The sequence below is a fragment of the Symphalangus syndactylus genome, chromosome 23 (assembly GCF_028878055.3).
Source record: "Symphalangus syndactylus isolate Jambi chromosome 23, NHGRI_mSymSyn1-v2.1_pri, whole genome shotgun sequence".
Taxonomy (NCBI): Eukaryota; Metazoa; Chordata; class Mammalia; order Primates; family Hylobatidae; genus Symphalangus; species Symphalangus syndactylus.
Genome location: NC_072445.2, coordinates 19,321,094 through 19,344,847, shown reverse-complemented (window position 1 = coordinate 19,344,847; position 23,754 = coordinate 19,321,094). Strand labels below are relative to the sequence as shown.

The 23,754-nt window shown below is 39.7% G+C and overlaps 1 protein-coding gene across 7 annotated transcripts in view; it reads right to left on the bottom strand.

Annotated features, from left to right (window-relative positions):
- Nucleotides 1–23,754, bottom strand: part of RUNX2 (RUNX family transcription factor 2) — a 281,684-nt gene that overhangs the window by 82,801 nt on the left and 175,129 nt on the right. For 6 of the 7 annotated variants that reach the window (XM_063633187.1, XM_055263933.2, XM_055263934.2 and 3 more), the window contains one exon: nt 11,545–11,706. In XM_063633187.1, the coding sequence (XP_063489257.1) occupies nt 11,545–11,706 (162 nt within the window). Of the gene's footprint in view, nt 1–1,741; nt 10,504–11,544; nt 11,707–23,754 lie in introns of those variants that run through there. The other variant, XM_063633188.1, reaches the window with a different exon arrangement.

The window sequence follows — 23,754 nt, the reverse complement described above, 5'->3', positions numbered from 1 at the left end:
TCCTGGGATTACAGGCGTGAGCCACCGCACCCAGCCTAGTTATCTCTTTTCTAAGATTCCCCTTATAACTATTTCTGCATGTTAACAAACCTAAGAGCTAATTTAAAATAATCATGCAGGCCGGGCGCAGTGGCTCATGCCTGTAATCCCAGCACTTTGGGAGGCCGAGGTGGGTAGATCACCCGAGGTCAGGAGTTTGAGACCAGCCTGGCCAACATGGTGAAACCCTGTCTCTACTAATAATTTTTGTATTAGTTAGCCAGGCATCGTGGCAGGTGCCTATAATCCCAGCTACCTAGGAAGGCTGAGTCAAGGGAATCGCTTGAACCTGGGAGGCGGAGATTGCAGTGAGCCGAGATCATGCCACTACACTCCAGCCTGGGCAACAAGAGAAAACTCTGTCTCAAAAAATTAATAAAATAATAATAATAATCATGCAGTTCCTCTGTCCCCTTTCTACATTTCCACCAACAGTGATCAGTTAATGTTTCCTGAGAAATCAATGCTCAATGAAGTAATCAAATAATATTAAGACATAGGGATGTCAGTGATCCTATTTTTCCTGAAAAAAGTATGACCTTGGCTGATATTTATTAATATCACAAATAATAGACCTGTCAAGACTATTTATATGTATAGTCACTATCAACGTAATGAGTAGGTGGATTCATGCATATGGGGATGTATATGCTGAAGCAGAACAACAACATTGTTTGGTTTTATCAGAGTTGCTGGCATATTCCATAACATATTGCATAGTGAGACCATATATGCATTTACGAAATATGAAATAAAGGCAAACAGAAATTGTCTTAGTCTCCTATAGAATCTTGCTTCTAGATCTATTAGCCAATTTCTAATAATAGTCACAGCAAAAGAACCCTGAAGCATGCAGCACTGATTCCTGGGTAGACTTTTCTACTGAATGCTAGTACTTCCCACGACATTATGCACGCTGAGCATCGGAGTAGGAGTTAGAGATAGAAAGGGATTAGAAGGCCAGGCCCTGGGCCAATGGGAGTCTTCAATCTAGCAGGAGCTCTGGAGAGATAGCAAAGGATTAGAAGACTAGGCCCCTGACTTAGGGGAGCTTTCAGTCTAGCTGGGAAAAGACAAGATCCTCCATATCCTTGTCACATCTTAAGAAACATGAAGCCACACACATCAAACATATGTAATTTTTAAAAGTTGAAAATGTAATTGTTGAAGCAATTTGGTTGAAAGTATAATCTGAGCTGAATGGGATTGATTTTTTTTTTAATTTCCTAAAGGAGATGGCTTTAAGTTGGTTATGGATGTGAATTATTATAATAGAGCAAAGGAACAAAAGAGATCTCCTTTCCTAAAATCCTGAGCATTCTTTGCATATTTTTGGCATCTACATGGGCTAGTACTATAATGTAACCATCACATTTGCTTTATGTTGTATCCTAAATGAGACTTAAAGCTTCTTGAAGGCAGAGACTATATCTTCTATTTCTTTTTTTACTCCTCACCTGCACAAGCACATTAAAGTACATGCGAAATATTTGTTGAGCTGACTTGAAATGACTGAAATGAATGAAAGAAAAGCATTCCAAACAGGAAGGAATGCCAGGGACTACTAATATATTAGATGACATTATTAAAATCTAAAATGTTCTAGACAGGCAGACATTATTACCTGAATTAAATAAGGTAAAACCTAACAAGGATAACTGTAAAGTATCATATTTGGATCTACAAAAAAACAGCTCTAAAAGTAAATAATTGGAGAAATGCAGATTGACAGAGGTGGCAAATAGGAGAAAACAGTGTTAATATGGTCACCAAAAGAACAAAGGCCACTTAAGCCTGCACTACCAGAGGCCGAGAAGAGAGGAATAGTTTGGTTCTGGGTACGAGGCATTAAGATGGACACTAATGAACTGTGTCAAAGACCACTGACCAGATAAGTAGGATGACCTGCAACCATACTATACAGAAAGCGTTAAAAAAAACAGCCAGAGGTGGGGCATACAGGAAAAATTCAGCCTGAAAAAGATAAGACTATGAGAAATGATAGCTGTCAAAACCCTATCTTTTGCTTTGTTCTAGAGGAATAGCTGTGCTTCAGTTTACAGATTAGTTAACATAATTTCTATCATTTTCTCAGAAAAGAGCTTTGACACTTTATTACATGATGGCTATAATTAATGTCAGACTCTAAAGCAGAAATCAAAAATTCTATTTGATCATTTGGTTTCAAGCTGGACCTAAAATATGTTTTGGCATTGTTACTAACTGTTAGCAGCAAGTTCTGGAAACAGATACAGTCTTGATATGTGTTCTAAATATGAAACACATTGCATAAAGACTTGGAGATAAAAATATATACTGCTTATGCACACTCTTACTGCGCTATTTCCTGTCCTTATCAGCAATGAAAGTTTCTCTTGTTTTGCCCTTTCTTTGTTGTTCCAGGTGAACAAAATCTTTTTTCTTCCTTTTTTTCTCCTACATATCTATCTTCCTCTTTTTTTTTTTTTATCTTCTTTCCCACTAATACTTGTTTCATTAAACATTCCTAAGCACCTACCATGGGCCAAAAACTGTGCTAGGTTATAAGGATTCAAGAATATGCAAAACATAGCCACTGTCCTTAAGAAGCTTATAAAAGGAGAACGGCATGCAATTAAATTTTTATGCTAAAGGACGATATGGGCTGGGCATGAGGGCTCACACCTGTAATCCCAGCACTTTGGGAGGCTGAGGCGGGTGGATCAACTGAGGTCAGGAGTTCGAGATCAGTCTGGCCAACATAAAGAAATCCGTTTCTACTAACACTACAAAAATTAGCTGGGTGTGGTGGCTCATGCCTGCAATCCCAGCTACTCGGGAGGCTAAGGCAAGAGAATCTTTTGAACCCGGGAGGCAGAGGCTGTAGTGAGCAGAGATCACACCACTGCACTCCAGCCTGGGCAACAGAGTGAGACTCTGTCTCAAAAAAAAAAAAAAAGAAAGATATGTACATATTAGAGGTGTGTCCAAAGTACAGAAATGACATACAAATGGGTGTAGATGAGACAGCGATTCACTTTGAAGAAAGTGGTGTTTGGGAAAGGGATGCCCAAGACACAACAACAGGGCCCCGCCCACCAGTGCAAAGAAATGGGCTGACATGGAAGTGGAAAATAGCACAGCACACTTAAGGAATGCCAGGCATTTTTTTTTTTTTACTTTTTTTTATTTTATTTTATTTTTTATTTTTATTATTATACTTTAGGTTTTAGGGTACATGTGCACAATGCGCAGGTTTGTTACATATGTATCCATGTGCCATGTTGATTTCCTGCTCCCATTAACTCGTCATTTAGCATTAGGTACATCTCCTAATGCTATCCCTCCCCCCTTCCCCAACCCCACAACAGTCCCCGGAGTGTGATGTTCCCCTTCCTGTGTCCACGAGTTCTCATTGTTCAATGATTTTTAAGAGAAAAGGCCCCCTTTACCTAGGAGAGTCAAATATTTTGGGAGGCAACTAAGCAGTCACATAACTGGATTGTTATTTTAACTAGGTATGTTCCGTATTTGAATTGGTATGCATGACACCAAAAAGTAGATGTTCAGGAATTTATCTATGGGCAAGATTAGGAAAAAAAGATTTAATTTTAAAATGCACCCAAGATATGGAAAACCATTTGGTGACAATTGCTATGATAGAAAACATGCTTCTCCAGGAAGAAATGTGTGAAATGCTTTCTAATAAGAACGATCACTGACAAAGTCAGCAACAAAAGGAAAATGGAAGATAGGATAGTATCCTCAGGTTCAGGTACAGCATCCTTGATGATTTTAAAAATATAATAGCATCCGGTCGGGTTCGGTGGCTCACACCTGTAATCCCAGCACTTTGGGAGGCCAAGGCAGGTGGATCACCTGAGGTCAGGAGTTCGAGACCACTCTGGCCAACATGGTGAAACCCCATCACTACTAAAAATACAAAAAATTAGCCGGACATGGTGGTGGGTGCCTGTAATCCCAGCCTGTAATCGGGAGGGTGAGGCAAGAGAATTGCTTGAATCCGGGAGGCGGAGGTTGCCATGAGCCGAGATCATGCCATTGCACTCCAGCGGGGGCAACAGGAGCAAACTCCATCTCAAATACACACACACACACACACACACACACACACATATATATAAAATAGCATTCTTCCAATGGAATGCAATTCAGGGGTAGAATGAAATGCATTACTAAGCCATGAGAAGACATGGAGGAACTTAAATGCATATTACCACGTGAAAGAAGCCAGTCTGCAAAAGCTACTTACTTATTGTATGATTCCAACTGTATGACACTAAAAAAGGCAAAACTATAGAGACAGGTTAAAAAAAAGAATCTGTGGTTGCCAGCGGCTGAGGAAAAGAGAAGGGAAAGAGAGATGAACAGGTGGTGTACGGGGGATTTTTAGGGTAATGAAACTACTCTTTATGATTCTGTAATGGTGGATACATGGCATTATGATAAAACCCATAGAACTGCACAACACAAAGAGTGAGCCTTGTGTAAACTATGGAGGTTATTTCATAACAACGTATCAATATTGGTTGATCAATTACATCAAACATCACACAAATGCAAGATGTAAATAACAGGAGAAAGTGGGAGATGGTGGGAGGAGAATATAAGAAACTATACATTCTGCTCCATTTTTCTGTAAACTTAAAATTGCTCAAAAGAATAAAGTATTAATTTTAAGACATATACATAAAAGTAATAATGTCACATGCATTTCTACTCTTTAGAAGATAATTATGCGACCTCCTTTTTCCACTAGCATTTATCTGGTAAGGCAAACTTCACTAAAAGTCTAAGAACATCAAATCCCTAAACAGATAGCATCTTACTCTTTGCAGAGCCTCTGAGATATGTGATTCAGCGATTTCTAGTAATTCATTAACATAGGACCACTGAGGCACAATAAATTAACTGTATCTGAGAATGATACAAAGACTCTTTAGTGACAATGAAATGAAAACTCAGGTGTCCTAAGTTAAACTGCCCCCCCCCCCCGCCCCCTTCTCAGACCCCAGTGCACTGCAGAAGCCATTGTATCTATCGTTAGAAAATTAATACTTGGGTGAAATGAGGTTCATACACTCAAGTTTTCTTTGATGGAAAGGAGATTTCAGCAAATCTCTCAATAAAATATATAACCATGTGTTTGCCATCCCTGCAAAAGCATGATTCCTTTCATTACTAAATCTTTTCCCTATGTGTGGGTGGTTGTACATGTGTCAGAAATAAATCCCCACAAAAACAACTGAGAAAAATCATGTATAAAATCAGAGTCAAACCATGTACACAGGTTTCATTCTGAGCTTTAGTATCTCAGTGTAGCTACAAATAACAGTAATTAGTCATACAACCAAGCTTAGTCAACTTTGTGAGCTGGACCAACTATCATCTCCAACTGATCTAGTAGGAATGAAAACCACTTCTTTGGGCCTCAGCAGCAGTAAATCAAAAATTAGAGTAAATGGAGATCCAGGTAAGATTAGAACACCATCTGCTATGTCAAAAGATAGGCTATTTTTAGGGAAAGCAAGATGAATTTCAACTTATGGAATGCAAAAGTAATCCATCCAATCAGTGGCGATATAATGAAGAATACGGAACATTCAATTGTTGACACAGGGCTTGCCTTTGTTTAGGGTCCATAAAATTTAATAACTTCCCCACTCTGTGGCTTTAAACGGAGAACTTCTTCAAAATAAGAGTCACTCCTATTAAACTTAATTATTTGCCTGTGGCCGCTGTGGCAGAGTATGTCTACCAAACAGGTGGCTCTTAATAAAGGAATGGTTCTGTAGTAAAAAGTAGAGGCTCTAGTGTTTTATTATGGTTGCTTTAACTTTCTGGTTTATTAGTATTAATTGCTGAAGTTTTCCTTTTAACCTTTCTTAAGGCATTCCTCCCTCCTGTGAGTTAAGAGCTGCTCTGCTAAAATAAATGTTCATATATAATTGGCACATTACGAAGCTTCTGGTTTCAAGAACTTGACTCGGTGGACTTGATAGAAACTTGGTTATAAGGGACATTTTAAAATGAACTACATCAAACTCTACTGGGTTTGAATCCTCCTGACAGACCTTGAGTAATCAAATGGGGTTTTTCCACTGGCAATTTCTGATTTTGTAGTAGTGATAAAATAATTTTTAATAATTTTATTGTCAAACTAATGCTTATTCTCCTGACCTTGGAATATTATAGTTCAGCCACTGAAAGTCATAAAACTGGAGACATCTTCAATAGTCCTGTACAGTTGAGTAAGTGAAAAGTGTTAATATTTACATATTTTGAAATAAGAGATTCAAGACTATTTTCCTAAGCAGAAGAAAAAAATAACCTTACAGAAAGATTAACTCTGTCCTATGTTAACAACAACAACAAACAAAAACCCCGTAAATGCAGAGAAAAATCTTTCATACAATCTATAGTGGCAAGCAGGGAGAGGTGGCTCATGTCTGTAATCCCAGCACTTTGGGAGGCCAAGGCAAGAGGATCACTTGAGACCAGGAGTTCGAGACCAGCCTGGGCAACATAGTGAGATCCTGTCCCTACGAAAAATATTGGCCTGGCAAAGTGGTACAGGCCTTTAGTCCCAGCTACTCAGGAGGCTGAGATGGGGGAAATTGTTTAAGCTCAGGAATTCAAGGCTGCAGTGAGCTATGATGACGCCTCTGCATCCCATCCTGGGCAATAGAGCAAGACCCTGTCTCTTAAAAAAAAAAAAATCTATAGTGACCTCTTTCAGAGTAACTGAGGAAGCCAACATCTATGAATAAGATGCGTCTTACCTGTGCATCTTTAACTAACATAGCCTAAGTCTCTAAGAAACCTCCAGAAAGCACCAGAAAGGTATAAATCCCTTCTACCTCATTATGCCAAAGAGCGGTACAGACTTAGGTTAATTTAAGCTACTTCACTCAAATGAGTGGGATAGTGGAGGAGTTATTTGCAGTGAAAAAAAAAACCTGTGTAAGCTCTCTAGGAGACTCATACCCTGACCCACAAGTCAAACAATCAGCCTCAATAAAGAGTTGTGCTTCTTTCCATAGTAGGATAATTGTATAAAATACATTTTGAAAGTCAGCAATTATTTATTTACATAGTATTTTGTAATGACTTCCAGAAATGTAATTATAATCTTTGTGTCAAGCCTCACAAGTGCTTTGAAGATCAAAACTGCCATGGATGATACGATTGCAATTATAAAGACATGCAGTGGTTCGGGTCATATAAGGCTTGCTGGTCCCTGCCTTGTCACACCTTGCCCTTGACTAGAATCAATGAGAAATAACTTTGGCCACCTCTGTGTAGTGAATAATCTTTTAGAAACATGTAGGATGAAGTAAGATAATGTATAAAATCACCGGGGGATAGGAGTGCTACTTAAATACAGACTATTATATGATGAGGCCATACTTATCAAAGTAAGTATGGTAGGAAAGAAGGTGTCTTCTGCACTGTAACATCACTAGACTGGTTTCTGAGACTAGTGCTGACTTTTATAATTCAACTGAATATGATTCAAACTCATTACCATAACGTACACCTGTTAGTCAATTACACGGCAATAACTTCTCAATTACAAACTTATATGTGCTCTTGTTGTTCCATTACAATATTTAAGGCTACCCAATGTTAAGGAAATATTTCCTGAATCATTGTATTGTACCTCTGAACTTGAAGACATCTAGTATTATATCTTTCTCTGCAGTAAACTAAGGATTGTAGGTAACATACCTTCATCATTTTATCTTATTTTGTTTATACCTTGCTTCCAAAAATGGTCTGAGGAAAACTACAGGACTATCTAATATAATATCACTGTGATTATTGTCATTTATTAACTTCTAGAATTGTAGCCATGCTTGAAAATTACTCAGAAGAAAGCATACTAATAAAGAAAGGTGAAATATTGGATTCTCTGAAGGTCTTTAGGTAGATTAAATCATGGTCTTTCTTTGGAATGGTCTTTTAGGAGAAAATGGAATTTCTTTAGGAACAGTTCTTTCTGGTGGATCTTTCTGGTTGTTTTTATTCCTATGATCCCTTGGAACACAGCATTAGCATGCCTAGTTAATTTAAGTGTAACTCAGCACTTTCTATTGTCTGACATAATTGAACCGTTATTTTCTCTTAATGCCTTATTGACTTTTTTGTGAATGGCTCCCAATTGCTTTCTTCTCTGTAAATATTTATTTTAAATCTACAGAATAATAATAATATGGGAAACATTTGAGGAGTTCTATGTGCTAGGTACTGCATTAAGTGCTTTGTGAATGTCATGTGGGTATTAACTTATTTAGATAATCAAAGGGCTTTGTTTTAAATATGCCCTGTGGTGATCTATTTTGTGAAGGAAAAGTCCCCTTTAAAAGTTTAGATTTTTATCTAATCTAATTTGACTCACTTAACAAGACCTACCTGCCAATTACATATGGATATACAATTTTTACAAAACAATTTTAGCTTCATAATATCAGCTACAATCTATTTGGCACATATCATGTGCCAGACCAGTTCTAAACACTTTATATAAAGTATCTCACTTAATCCTCACACCAACCCTGAAGATGAGTATTGTATGCCTATTTTACAAATAATAAAACTAAGTTTCAGAGAAGTAAGAAGTTGCCTGATATCTGTATGAGCTGGCATAAAAACCTGGGTCCGAACATCCAATCCTACTGTGAAGTGAAGAATTTCATTCTTTCTCACCCAAAATCATATGAGAATATTTTGTGTATCCCTTTAGATATGGAGATGAAAATTGATCGATGCACACAAAAACATAAACTGTTCTGGAAAGCATCTCAAAAACAGACCACAGGACTGCCTGTAAACAGGGATAGGGGTTAATATTTTTAGCTGTCCGTGTTATGCGGAAACAGCATTATTTGGCACAGAGCATTACGAAGACTAAAGGCACAGGAATGGACTCAATCCAAAGGACTTTATTTACTAAAGCACACAGACAAAAAAAAAAACCCAAATTAACAAACCCCTCATGCTTAAGTCTCACGTGTAGGACCCTCTAGGTCATGGACTTAGACATTGGCTTTAGATGTCGAGAGGAATCATAAGATATAAATTGTCTAACTTGGTACCTGGGAACCTATGAGACAGGCTCCCCCAAGAAGGCTCCCAGAACTAGTCCCCAGGGAATTAGAAATGGTGCACACTCCGATGACATGGTCCCTGAGTCCACCAGGCAGTGCTTGGGTGTGCAGGCACAGCCCCGCAGCCCAGGGCAAGGTCAGGTGAGTCACGGCTCCTCCAGTTCCCTGACAGTCCACGTCTAGTTGTTTCTTCCTGTTTCCCTACCTACATGCTGACAAGAGGGATTTTCTGTTCTCTTTACTGTTTATACAGAACCTCCCACCCTGGCACCATGTTACTTTACCAGTAACAACTCCAGAAATGTTAAGGGTTGGAGGAAAAAACTGGACTAAACTCAGTATAAACCAGTTTAAACCAGAGGCTCACTCCTACCTTTGGCCTAAGATAGATATATGGCTGGAAAATTAACCAGTTTTTGCTCCTGCCTCCTTCTCTGTGAAATGGGAAAGGTACTGTTTTGTGGAAATGTTTTAAGTAACCCTCAGTAAAGTAACTTGAAATAATCTGGCTGTTTTCCATTACACATGTACATGATAAACAATGATGACTACTCGTTTATGCAGCGTTTTTCCAATGTTATTTTCAATGGCTTTCCTGGTGAACTCACAGGAATATACCTTAGTAGGAAACTGCTGTAGATAAGTGTCTCTAATGCTACCATCACTCCCTGCGGTTTTTTTCCTGTAGGTACTGCTAGAGAAAAAACAGCAAAATCTGCTTCAGCCACAGTGGGTTGGGCAGATGGAAGCCCCAGGGGACCCCAAACAGAAGCAAGTTTGCATAAGTCTATTCTGCCAAAGTGTCCTTTTGGCCCTATGTAAAACAAAACAGACTCTCAGTATGAAATGCAGGAGGAATAACCAGAACTAACTGAACACCATCATCATTAGCTTTTAACCCCGCATCAGCCTTCGTTATCCCCACTGTGCCTTACTCATCCTTTCCCGTATCTTTAATTAATGTTTGCCTAAAGGCGACGGTGATCCCAGGCAAGGGAAATGATAACTAAAATTCTATACTCTATACAATTCCCCAATACATACTATGTGATTCGTAAAAATGATAACAGGAGTCATAATGAAAAGTGGTAACATGGTTTTCCAAAAAACCTTGCAATTCTCCCTCCACCCCTCTTCTTTCCCTACTCACCCCCATGGGAGTCCATCTGCTGCAGAAAATGTGAGGCACTAGGACCAGAGAGCCCTTTCCTGCTATTTGCTTGAGAAACAAAGCCTTCCCTCCTCCCAAGTTGAAAGAAATAAAGGAGTCTGAACTAATCAAAACCCGCAAGCCTGCTGGTGGAGCTTCAGCTTGTCAGTGATGCAACTCAGCGGAGTGAGTAACGGCTTCGAGCTTTGCAGAAAATGAGAGAGGGAGAGAAACAGAGACAGAAACACAAAGAGAAAGAAAGAAAGGCATTAACCTGGCCAGGAGTCAAACAGGTGCAGGGGCCCGAACGCTGAGAAGAGTATCTGGCAAACGTGGGATCCAATGGGGTGTGTGCCTCTGTGGACGTACGTCATTGAGTGGGGACAATGTTTGCAGTTCATATGTCAGGGTGGACCGAGAAGTTTCTTTTCTTATTCACGGGATCCATATAGTCAGCTAAGGGCCTTTAACTTTTCTCTACTTGTCAGTTTGGAGTTTTTGTGAACACTTTCTGGCTCTCTGTGATGAATTCTCCAGGATAGAGGGGCAGCCAGGTCATTTGTCACACACACTCCCCCCATGGGCCACACATTTCTGTGGTGCCTTTGGAACAGAGGAATTGTGAGCACTGGGCAGCCAGGCTGCAAGTGACAGCAGCATGCATTATGTTTCACAGAAAGGCTGCCTCCTTCTTGAGTTAGCCACTCAGAGGCCACACATTGCCTTTTAGACTTTTCTAGGCCTCACAGCACTTCAAATGAGTAGTTTCTGACAAAGATCCTAAGTTTGCAGGTGCTCTCTCTTGGAACTGACTAGCTTGGACTCCTGGGACTTATAAGCCTTTAGGAATGGAGGGCTGTGCCATCAATCTGGTTTATAGGCAGATGTTAGGAAAAGAAAGGAACACAAGCAGAGGAAGGCCTGGCATAATACCCTCAGGAAAAGGCCCTAGTTATGAGACAGTGCCCACCAAATGGGATACAATTCAGCAGGATACTAACTGGGTGGCATTAAATACCATCTTAAAAGTATGCCATCTCTAGCGGATTTTCAGTCTCTTGACTTAAAATGTTCCAGTGTTTGATAACCCCATAATTCAGAAGATTTAATTTGCCAGTTGTCATTCCCTTGCCCACATGCCTCTAATAGAGAGTCACTGTGAGCATGGATGAGACAGCCTCAGCCCATCCCACTCCCCCCGACCCCTGTGCAGGGATGGATTTTTAGTTAAAGCACGGTCTTTACCTGAAATGCGCCTAGGCACATCGGTGATGGCAGGAAGCCCAGTGCCCCGTGTGGAAGACAGTGGGGTGGTAGAGTGGATGGACGGGGACGTCATCTGGCTCAGGTAGGAGGGGTAAGACTGGTCATAGGACCACGGCGGGGAAGACTGTGCCTGCCTGGGGTCTGGGAAAAAGAAAAAGAAAAATCTTTAGTATAGCAACCATTGCAGCCTTAGAAACATGCAACCCAAAACTTAGAAAGGAAAAAGCAGAAAAACAGAGAGAGAAAAAGAAATGGCTCATATATATATAATATATAAGGAATGGCTATTTATCTCTTATAACCCCATCCTTTCAGGCCTTGAATAGCACAAAGCATTCTAGACTTTGAGTCTCAATGAAAGCAACAAAATGGATGATGCATAAGGACTATTTGTCTCTCTCTTCTAAATATTTCTATTTGGAAAGTCTAATAGTCATTTAGAAAACAATCTGCTTTGGTTATCTTTGCAAAGTGGAATTATATTTATTTTCTCTATCTCTAAAATTCCTCCAGTGAACATGGATAACTTTTTTTTAAGTTAGAATATTTTCTGAACAATTAACTCGGTTAAGGACTATGTAGACTGCGCCTTTCGCTGCTGCATATCCAGCTACTTACTATCTCTCAGACATGCTTTTTGGTTTTAAAGTGCATGATTCCATGATTTCATCTCAGGGCACTTTCTTTTCAGGCAGGTCAATGGAATGGCCCTTTCTAGCATGGGGTGAAGGGAATAAGGGCAGGAATGAGAATGGAGGGGCAGCACGTAAGATGAACAGGAAGGAGGGGAGTCAGTTACGTTACTCTCATGCTAAAGCTAAAAAAGAAAATAACCCGGAAGAAAAAGATAAAAATTTTATTTCAAAGTCAACTACCATTAAGAGTTGAAAAGTTTCATCACCAGCCAGTTTCAATGTTAAGCACCATAGTTTCTGACAGTAAGAAAATGGCCCAAAACAGGAGAACGGGGAAATGTTTTTAATCCTATTGGAATCTGTTTAGAAGATGTCACATGTCTGGAATTTGGCCTAGTGTTACCTACTGTCACTGTAATAATAAAACTAATGGGCAGTCAGCTGTTTAGGGTTAATTGCTGAACATTAACAATATTTTTTGATGTATCTCTAGGAGTTTCTTGGAGGTACAAACTCAAGGCCACATAGATTTATTAAAAGACCTTCTGCTTACGTGCAGAAAAAAAGGTAAATGTGCTGTATGTTTCCAAAGCAAAAAGGTATGTATTTCAAACTCTTTTGCTCTTACTTGAGGGCTAATCAAACAAAATCATAACCAAATTTCTCTTAACATGTTTTTATGCTAATTTTTAAATTACGTTAATTTTTAAAATTCTAATAGACCAGGCTGTTCACAAGATAGCTTGGTATCTTAGAATATGCATGGACTTTGGAATGTTCAGAATTAGGTCCAAGTTCTGAGACTTCTACTTTCTGTGTAACCTTGGCTTAATTACTGAGTCACTCTGAGCCTCAGTTTCCTCATCTGTAAAAGGTGAGGAAGGAGGGGCAGCAATAATACCTGAATCACAAGGATATGAAAATTACATGAGAAAACGATTAAGAGAAAACTAGCACAAAAGACACTTAATAGGCATTAATTATTTTACATATATATATATATTTAAAAAAAACTCTGGGTGACACAGGGATAGTTCCATGTTTCAAACATATCTGAACTGGAGTTAATACACTTGCAATAGGTTTCAAATTATCCCCACACATCACCTACTATTCTTTGAAAATAAAAACTATTAATATACTTGAACAGTTAATTCAGGTTTATTTCTAAAAGTAAAAATGAGTATAATAAGATGTGGATTTTTAGATGATTTCTATGTTAAAACTTCTCAGTTTTTCTATACAGTCAAAGCAGTTTAGTTCAGCTATTTCTTGTTTATTTGTTCAATTCAGAAACAATTTATTTAAAGATTGTTTAAATAGGACATACTTCCTTGAGTCAAAATAGTTAAACACATCTGGATATTTATCTGATGTTTACTGACATTGACATATACAGAAAAATATCATCCAATTCAATTTTAAGGAACATTTACCTGAGTTTGCAATTTGAATAAAAAAGTAGTACTATAAATGGTTAACAAACTTTTCCTTCAGAAATCTAAAGGATAATTGATCATTAAAGTAATGGGCTTCTGTGCCTTAAAATTCTCAAGGCTGAGATTGTAGAGACTGGCAACATTTCAAATCTGAGTGACTGGTCCTTGTTATATATCTGATATTGACATACTTCCTTGCCTTACACCATTAATGTAATTCAGTATTCAGAGAAACGGTAAATGATCTTCAGATGGAAAAAGATTCATTCCTTACAGCACAGGAAAGCAGTCTCGCAAGGGCAAGTCCTTCTCTCAAGCAACATTTTCAAAAGACAAAGAGGTTGAGAACCACATAGCTAAATAAGTTGGGTACACAGGACTCAAATTTGGATTTGAGTTCTCATCTAACTTCCCCAGATGACTTCCTGAGCAAGCAGTTTAACCTATACCATTCCTCTCCTGTAACAAGTCATCCGTCTAGGGCCCCCTGCCTAAAAACGAGAACAAATACAAAGAAATGTAAAAAATGACGAAAAGGAATGAGGGTACTCAACCTGGATGTAAGACACAGTCTTACAGTTCTCCTTGTGCAGAAAGGCGGCTCAGTACAGTGGGAAACAAGTGGGCTTTCTAGTGACAGGATCTGAGTTGGTGTGCCTGCTCTGTTATTGATAAGCTGTAAGACCTCATCTGGGTTAGCTAACTCTGAATCTCAGTTTCCTCATCTGGAAAATGAGGCTGCATAATACAGAAAAGTGAATATAGCAAAGTGGTCATGCATCCTGGCTGTGCAGACAAGCCTAGGCTTCAGTTACACCTCCCTGCTGTGCTGAGCAAATCACTTAAACTTTTAGGCCTTGGTGGCTCATCTATAAAATGGGAATAATGATACTTATTAGGGATTTTGTGAGGATTACATGAACTAGGCCATATCTAATATGGTACCTGGCACTCTTAGCACATATTAAGTATATAATAAATACAAGGGCTATCTATATAATGAATACAATAATAACTACTCTCATTTTTGGAAAATGAGATGAGATAATGCAAGTAAAAGCATTTGGATAACTATAAAGTACTACGGGAAAACTATCTTGACTCTCTTTAGGAGCTCACTTGGTGAAGGCCCTGCCTGAGCCTTGTGACCTAGGCTGTGTTTCTCAGTGTTACTGAGCTTTAATTTCCTCATCTGCAAAATGGAGATGATAATACTATCTCAAAGAGTTGAATCCTCAGACTGAAGATTAAATAATATATGGTAAATGGAAAATCATCATTATTAAAAATAAATACTAAAATATGACTCTATGCTATCTAGGGTAGCTGGGTTTGTCTCATGTTGTTATTCTGAGACTTCCAAGATCAGATTCAGCATAACTAAGTACAACGCCTTGCACACAGTACTCAATAAACAACTACTGAATGAACCTTTCAGGGTGGCTTGAGTGAATAATAAAATATTAAAATTAAGTCATAATTAGTAATTCTCTAATTTCTCCTTAAGCTATAGAAGAGGTTTATATCGTGAGGTTTTAGGTTTTACATCCTGACTGCCAGAATATATACTAGAAAAGTCTATTAAAGGATAGTTTTGCTTTTAATGGAGGCCTTTCCAAATATCCAAGATTAGGAAAAATAACTTCTCACTATCCCTAAACAAGACAGAAGATCTATCTTTGTCTTTTTGTCTCTCAGAGGATAGGCTAGAGTCAAGCCAGTCTCTTTCAAGGTCACTGTCCTAAGAGTCTATGATAATGACTTAAAGAAAGAGTTACTAAAGAAAAATAAAATAGGCCGGGCGCAGTGGCTCACACCTGTAATCCCACCACTTTGGAAGGTCAAGGCAGGCAGATCACCTGAGGTTAGGAGCTCAAGACCAGCCTTACCAACATGGAGAAAGCCTGTCTCTACTAAAAATAAAAAATTAGCTGGGCATAGTGGCGCACGCCTGTAATCCCAGCTACTCAGGAGGCTGAGGCAGGAGAATCGCTTGAACCCGAGAGGCAGAGGTTGCGGTGAGCCGAGATCACGCCATTGCACTCCAGCCTGGGCAACAAGAGCAAAACTGCATCTCAAAAAAAAAAAAAAAAGGAAATATAAGAACTGCCATATGGGGTTATGGGGTTCACTAGATCTAGTATAAAAAAAAAATTTTAAAGAGGATAGGAACCTTTTAAACAAAAGCAATGGTCTCCAAACACCCCCACGCCTTCTCTAATACCTTGTGAATGAGTGATTACCAATCCAAGCTCCACCATTTCCAGACTGTGTGACTGGACAAATTATGTATCTAAGATTAAAGTTTCCTCATCTATAAAATGGGGGTAAATAAGAATACCTCCTTCATAAAGTTGTCTGATGATTAAATGAGATAATATAATATAGAGTTTAGCATATGGAAAAAACCTAATAAATGTTTCCCACAGTTAAAAGACTCTACCTTACTGAACCTTCATTTTATATTTGTTTCTAGCCCTTGACCTCTTTTTCTGGCAGAGTACAATTTTTAGGAGTGCTTCCTGTAGTGTGTAGTTCACAATTTGGAGCATATATGTCCATGTTAGTCATGTTGATATCCTTTTACAATGGCTTAACCTTAATCATGTTCTTTCTTAAGTTTTGGTTTCTTCCCAGAGAAATCCTAATTTTGTAAGTGTATTTTCAAATACTGTATACTTTAACCTTTTCAATCTTTTAGTGGGGAAAAAAATGGCTGTAAAATATCTTCACTTCCTAAATGCGCAATCACCAAGAAAATATAACCCTGTCATAAATACATGATTACAACATACTTGCTTTTTATGGACAATTATTAGTGCTTATAGTAGAGGAAAGTCACCTTAACCTGATCTCATAAACAATTTCTGAACTCAACTTCCTGAAGAAACCTGAGACTTCTGAGATTTACTCTCAAATTGGATGAGTCAGAACAGGTGATAGATGTTTTTCAGGCATCATCAGTCAATCCTAAAGTTACTAATAGGAAAGATACAAGGCCTAGCTCTGAGACAAACCTACTAATTAACGACAAACAAGAAACTGTCTTTATCTCAGCCTCAGGTCCTACAGAGCAAGGATAATCCATCCGTCACTCTGCCTCACCCAGAGTTATACTGGATGGTGTGTCTTTTCAAATCTGCAGAAACATGGAGGGAAGAACCATGTCCTAACACTCCAGCATAAACACAGATATCCTCGACTTTTAATCATCGCCTTGAGGTGACACCCTGGCTGACTGCAGTTATAGGTCAGCCAGAGTGTCACCTCAAGGCCATAAACTACCTACAAGTTTTCAGGGGCTAAATCAATGCTATCTCACAGACAGTTTCCAAAAAAAAAAAAAAAAAAAAAAATGAAAACTGTTGCCAGGCACGGTGGCCCAGGCCTGGAATCCTAGTACTTTGGAAGGCCAAGGTGGGTGGATCACTTGAACCCAGGAGTTGGAGACCAGCCTGGGTAACAGGCTTTTGTAGAGATGGTGAAACCCCACTTCTACAAAAAAATACAAAAATTATCCAGGTGCAGTGACACATGCCTGTGGTCCCAGCTACTCTAGAGGCTGAGGTGGCAGGATCATTTGAGCCCGGGAGGCACTGAGTCACGCCACTGTACTCCAGCCTGGGCGACAGAGCGAGACTTTGTCTCAACAACAACAACAACAAAACTGTTGTTGAACTTTAAATATTTTTATGTTTTTTAAAAACTATAATTCATTCTTTTTATATGGCAATCTTCAGAAACAGTATCAATATTATACTATATATTATATATATTAATGTATATATTAATATTTATATATAATAATATATATTATATATAAATATTTATATATAATAATATATATATAAATATTTATATATATAATATATATTATATATTAATTACTATATTAGAGAAATTCAACAAATTGACATACGTTTTTATATGGATATAATATATGAGCAACCCTCTGGTGTTGGGTTTTTATGCACACACTCTTGAGTGCTTGGGAAATCTGAGGCACTACATATCACTAAAAAATGACTCCACTCTTACTTCTCCACCAACTTCTCCCCTGCCACCTAAAATAGGGGGTCTTAGAGGGAAGTGGTAATCAAATCTGACCTGTAACGTAAACTTGAGAGAGAAAATCAGGTCTTTCCTATCTGATGGGTCTGCTGTACTCACAGACAGGATGTGATTAATCAAAATGACTACATGCGAGAAAAGAGAATGAAGCAGAGGACCAGGGCTGCTCCTGCGGACCCTGAGGATGAACCCAGGGAGAAAGGGGTCCCCGGGGCCGAGAAAGCACACTAAGAACCACCACCAGGAATAAAGGGAAGGCTATTTATTGGACCCCTCAGATCTGCAACAACACATTTTCAGAAGCAATCATGGTTTCCTCCATGAGTGTAGACCAAATCTAGCTATTAAGAGTTCAGGTTAATTTCTCTTTTTCTGTCTAAGGTAGAAGCCACTGAAAGCCATAAAAAGGAACCAGTCATCTGACATAAGGAATCCCTTCAGCATGTGTTTCAACTGAGGCAAAGTCTGTCACAAGCATGGAATTGTGTTTTTAAAAACGCTCTAAAGATGGAAAGGAACCGTGGAGCACCAATGTCAGAATCGATTTTATAAGTTCTCCTTCTAGGGTGCTGTTCCTTCAGCTTAGACTTCTTAGAGAGTGGTTGCATCTGCTTTCCATTCTATAAACCACAAAACATAAAAGTACAGAAGGCAAAACTGTACCCAGGGGGTGCTCAAAAATGCTAATTGGGAGAGGGGTGGTTCATCTGTCTCAAGTTGTCTTTCATCAGGCAAAAATGGAGACAACCCTTTATGTAAACCTGTGGAGATGAGGAAAGCAAACAGCCTTCTTTGAGCAGGACCACAGCTTCTGAAGTACAATCACTGGTATGGGGAACAAAAAGGGGGTGGCTGTGTACTTCCTACACTGATATATAAAGAGTCATGGGCTCTAGGAGTCTCCATACTTTCAAATGACTAAAAAGCCAAATTTCGCATCTGCATAATTGAACCCTAAACACTTGGAGTCATATTGAGAAGGGAGGAAGGCAGACAAGAAAAAAAAAAAGGCACCCCGGGAAAATGAACTGACTCTGGGAAAACATGTCCAATTCTCTTCTGAATAAGTTTGAGTGGGGGCAGCAGAGCAGGCAGAGAGCTTTCTGAAAGCCCAAAGGTATGCTGGAAACAAGGCAGCTGCTATTAGCAAGGCTCCTTCTGTAAACACTTTGGTTAAACATGTGTGGGTGTGAAGGAGGATCTGCTTTCCTAGGAATTGCTCACAACAAGGCACACCAGGGACAGGGTGCTGAACTTCATGCAGACGGGAGGAAACAAGTCAATGGGAGCAAAGCCTGAACCCGCACAAAAGGCTATTTCCTGTTCCTGCGGCCAGCAGGCTTCTGTGTAACAGGACACCATGACAGCCAGTGATTCTGCCAAAGCTGCCTGCAGGGAGTACCTGCCATACTGGGGCAGCAAGGTATAATCAAAGATCCTCACAATCCCACCCCTTATTCTCCACCCATTTTCCCCCTAATCAGTACTCAAATCAGGCTGTGTAAACCTCAAATATTTCTTGAGAAAACTGGGGTGTCAAAAATGATGTACAGAGTCTACCGGCTTAGAACCATGCCTCTTAATTGCCACCAGGGTCAATCATCCTAACACAGAGGGGCAGATTTGCCATTTCCTATCTTAAACTATTTCTGTCATATTACTGTCATTCATAATACCGACATACACTTATACATATACACATTCATACATACAGAGATTCCCATTTCAAAACAATCTACACTAAATATGAAATGTTAAATTCTATGTCTCTTCTAATAACCCTGTCGGCAAGACTGGAGTTTTAGAATGAGCTTTCTTCACTCATTTCTGGTTCTCTTGACTAATAGGAAACCGTTTACAAACAAACAGCCTCCTCCAAGCATAGGAAGAGCCCTAGACTGGAGGCTCTGGCACTAACTGTGCAGCCGTGGACCAATAATTTACGGCCTTTGAGTCTCACTGTTTTCACCTGTAACATGGGAATGGGTGGGTTATCTCTAAGATGTTTTCCAGATACAAAATGCTATGATGCTAACCACTCAGAAGAGTGAGCTCCCAACCCTCAGTCCTTTCTGGAGACTGTAACTGCATCAGAAATGACTGAAGCCATGCAGAGCTGACTTGGGGTGGCTGTGAAAGGTAGCTGACAATGCAGCACCTCCCATCACAGAGCATCTGGCTCATGTCTGCTGAGAAGCCCCAAGAGCAAGGTGCAGACCCCCCTTGTTGTCCCCACCAAGGGGCTTCTCCAACTGATCTGGTGGCTACCAGAATCATCCGGCAGGAGACAGACCTGAGTGACAGAGTCTAAAAATGAAATCTGAGAAAAAAAAGCAAACTGGTTAAAACTGGAGGCTATGTAGGGTACACCAGGCATGACCATAGGTTATATTACAACACAAACAATGGGAGAAGAGAGAATTAGTAAACTTAGGAGACAATAAGCAGAGAAGAGAATGAAAAATGATAGGTATAGCCTAAGATATCATATCCTGTAATAAAATGTTAAAAGAAAAACCAGAAGGAAGTTGCATTGTTAAGACAAGGTGATGAGAAGCACTCTTATGTATCACCAACTTTTGCTAGATAGGGATCGTAACTGTCTTACAGAAAAGGACAGGCATTTCTTGTTTTAAAAAAATCTAATAGAAGAAGAAAGAGGCTATACCACATGTTACACCTGTCCTGGCCTCTCAGCCTTGGCATATCCTGAATCTCAATGGTAAAGCTAGAAGAGGGAAAGAAATGAGATACAAAAGGGTGGGACAAGAACGTGAAATGCCACTGAGATGTGATGCTGGCAAGGGAGAGTGGCCCTTAGTTCGAATCATAGTATTGAACTGGGTGTGGTAAATTCAGGTTCAAATCAGGCTGATGTCAACATCCAGGGAATCAGATATGGGCAGCTGGGGTATTAGAGAAGGTCCCCAGGTATGGTGATACCTGATGTCACATGGATGATTATATCCATTGTTCTAGTAATTGTCTCATTCATTCATTCAAAAAATATGTATCAGGTATCTACTCTGGTATTGTGCAGGCACTTGGAATATTAATGTTGAATAAAAATAGACTTAATCCCTGGTGCTATGGAGTTTTATGACCTAATCCCTGGTCCCATGAAGTTTAACAGTTGGGTAGGAGAGACAGGCATTAATCAAATAATCATATAACTATGGTAAATGCTGAAAAAGAGATGTTCATGGTACCATAAAAATGTACACTGGGGGAACTCCAACCACATTGAGCATCAGGGAAAGCTTCTCTAAGGTAGTAAAGATTAAGCCAAGACCTGAATGACAAGCATAAGTCTAGAAGATGAGTAAGGGAGGTTAAGAAGGCTTTAGGCCTGTGTCCAGTTCCTGGGAAGAAGGCAATATCATTTTTTTATGGACTTGATAGAAGGCCTGTGTTTGCTGCACTGTGAAAAAGGTTCAAAATAGTGTGAGATGAGAATGGAGAGCAGGCAGGGAGGAGCCAGGCTGTGCTGACCCTGCTGGGCCATGCTAGACATTTTAATCTTTATCCTAAATGCAATAGGTCACCTTAGAAGATGTTTAGGTATAGAGTGACATAATCAGACATGCATTTTTAAAATCTCCCTCTGGCAGCATCCTAACAGAAACAGGGCAGAAGTCAAGTCTAGGACCAGGCGTGCAGGAAAGGGTGTGGAGAGAAAACAACAGCTGGAATGGACACAGGCGTGGAGTCCAGGGGCTGCACTCAGGCTTCGGGCTCTTAGCTGCCTCCACACATCATCTGATCATGGGGGCGAGGCTCCTGAGATGACCTTAGGCTGGATCAGGATGAGTTCTGGATGGGTAAGGTGAGCCTTGAGTAATAGGCCTGCCTTGGGCCTACAGCTGGGAGTGATTTGGGCCGGCTCCACCTCACACTTTCTAATTCAGGGGTACAGCCTGGGCATCTGTATGTTTAACAAGCTCCCCAGATAATGTGATTATGTGCCAAAGTTCAAGAACAATGGGCATAATTTTTATTAATGAAAGTTAGGAAAATTACCGAACCCTATTTTGATTTAATCTTCCCTACCAAAAAGGATGATCTTACATAGAAAGAGCAGAACAAACATGCGTAAGAGGAAATTAAGGCCCAAGAGAAGTGAGGAGATAAGGGAGGGCAGTGTGCTGCTTTAGATGAATTCAAGTCTCTGCTCCAAGATAAATGATATCGCACAACATGGCAAAAATGTAGGTAACTAGTATTCAAGGGGCTGCTTCTTGATGGAGCAGGGTCTAAAAAGTTTTTCCTTAGTTAAGTAAAATATGCCTCCCTATAACTCCAATCACTACTAATCTTAGTTTTGCTCTCTGGGATTACTACTCCACATGACAGCTGTTAAATTACTTGAAGATAATGCCTTTAAAGTTTACGACACAAAATACACTAGGTTTTACATTCCCTTATTCCATTTATCTTATTCTGAAAACAGCATTGCTATTGGTAAAATCTAAGTTGCTGAAACTAAGTTGTTTTGGAGCCACTGTTGGTGTTGACTTGCTGCAGCCTACTAAAAACACTTTCAATAGCCAGTGTGCAAAGAACTTTTCACACTTCATCCCACAGTGACTATCAGAAAACAGAATGGGTTCACTAAAAAACTGTCTCCTAGAATTACTAAAGCAATAGATTAGAAGGCAGCTCATCTGTCTATTGCATATCTGGACCTCAGCAAGATATATGCCTTATCCCTAAGTGATTTATAGCTAGTCAAAAAGCCTGCCAGAAAGTGGTCATTAATATATAGATCATGGTCAGTTTAGACAGAGTTATATGGTGGCATAATCGAGGGCACAATAGTCTTATTTCTGTCCAGCATCTTCACCAAAGTCTTGAAGGATTAGAAGGGACCTTTCCAAGCTTCAAAATGAGACGAAGTTGTGAGGAATAACCCAACACAACAGAAGAAGAATCAGAACTATAAAATAACCCTACAGGATGGAAAGAGGAGGTGAAAGCAACATGATGAAACGAAATAAGAGCAAAAGTACAGTGCTCCATTTTGTCAACTACAAGACAGGATGGGGGAGCCTGCTCCAAGAGCAGAGTTTTTCATGGACTGACAGCCACAATGTGATGGGATAACAAAACGTTAACACAAACTTGGGATACATTAACAGAATATTAGTAGACCCCTACTGACCTGGTCAGGCATAGCTAGAGGATTGTGTTCTCAAGAGGCAGTGTCAGGCTGGAGCACTGGAGAAGACAGGGCAAGGTGTGGGACCTCTATCGGTCATATGAGGAATAGCTGAAGAATGGCTAAGAGCGCCCATCTACCTTCAACCTCTCCAGATGACACTCCTTCCCCTTCCCACTTGAACGAACACTCGGATTTCCCCGTTAAATTTCCCTCTTAACCCTTCCATCCGGCTGCTGCTCATTTTCCCAGTCCTCTTTGGAAGTTCTTCCATCTACCAACCTGCAGGACATTCCCCCCCCGTGGGAAACTGGCTCAGCATCTTCCTTGTTCCCCTGTCTTGTACTGAGTCCTACCCAGTCCTAGCAGACAGATGGTCCACGACAGCCTAGCCCACTCCTAGTCACAAACTGCAACCACTGGGGGAGAGAATCACATAATCATGCCAACTGGCTCTTTCTATGATCTCTACCCTCAGCTGGGTCCTCAAAGATGCTCATCCAAAGTCATTTTCCATTCCCACCATTCACCCTGGCAATAGCTCCAAACATTTTTCATTCTAAATCTTTCCCCCTACACCCTCACCCACTCCCCACCTAAAACTGTCTGTCAGGTTTCACCTTAAGACACAGATTTCCAATTTCAGCTCTGAGGATTTCAGAAATCTCCTAGCACCTCAGTTTTCATAATCTCTGTATGGTTCACAATCTGATTCTTCTGTTAAATCTTGTCTTTTAAAGTCTGTTAAAACCAACTGTTTTAAACCATTAAAAAGCAAGTCTTTATTACAATAAACAAAGCCCTAAAGAGAATCTGATGCCTCTAACTGGGAGTAGTGCCATACAGTTCTATTCCTAGAATACTTTTGCATATATTAAAATGAAAA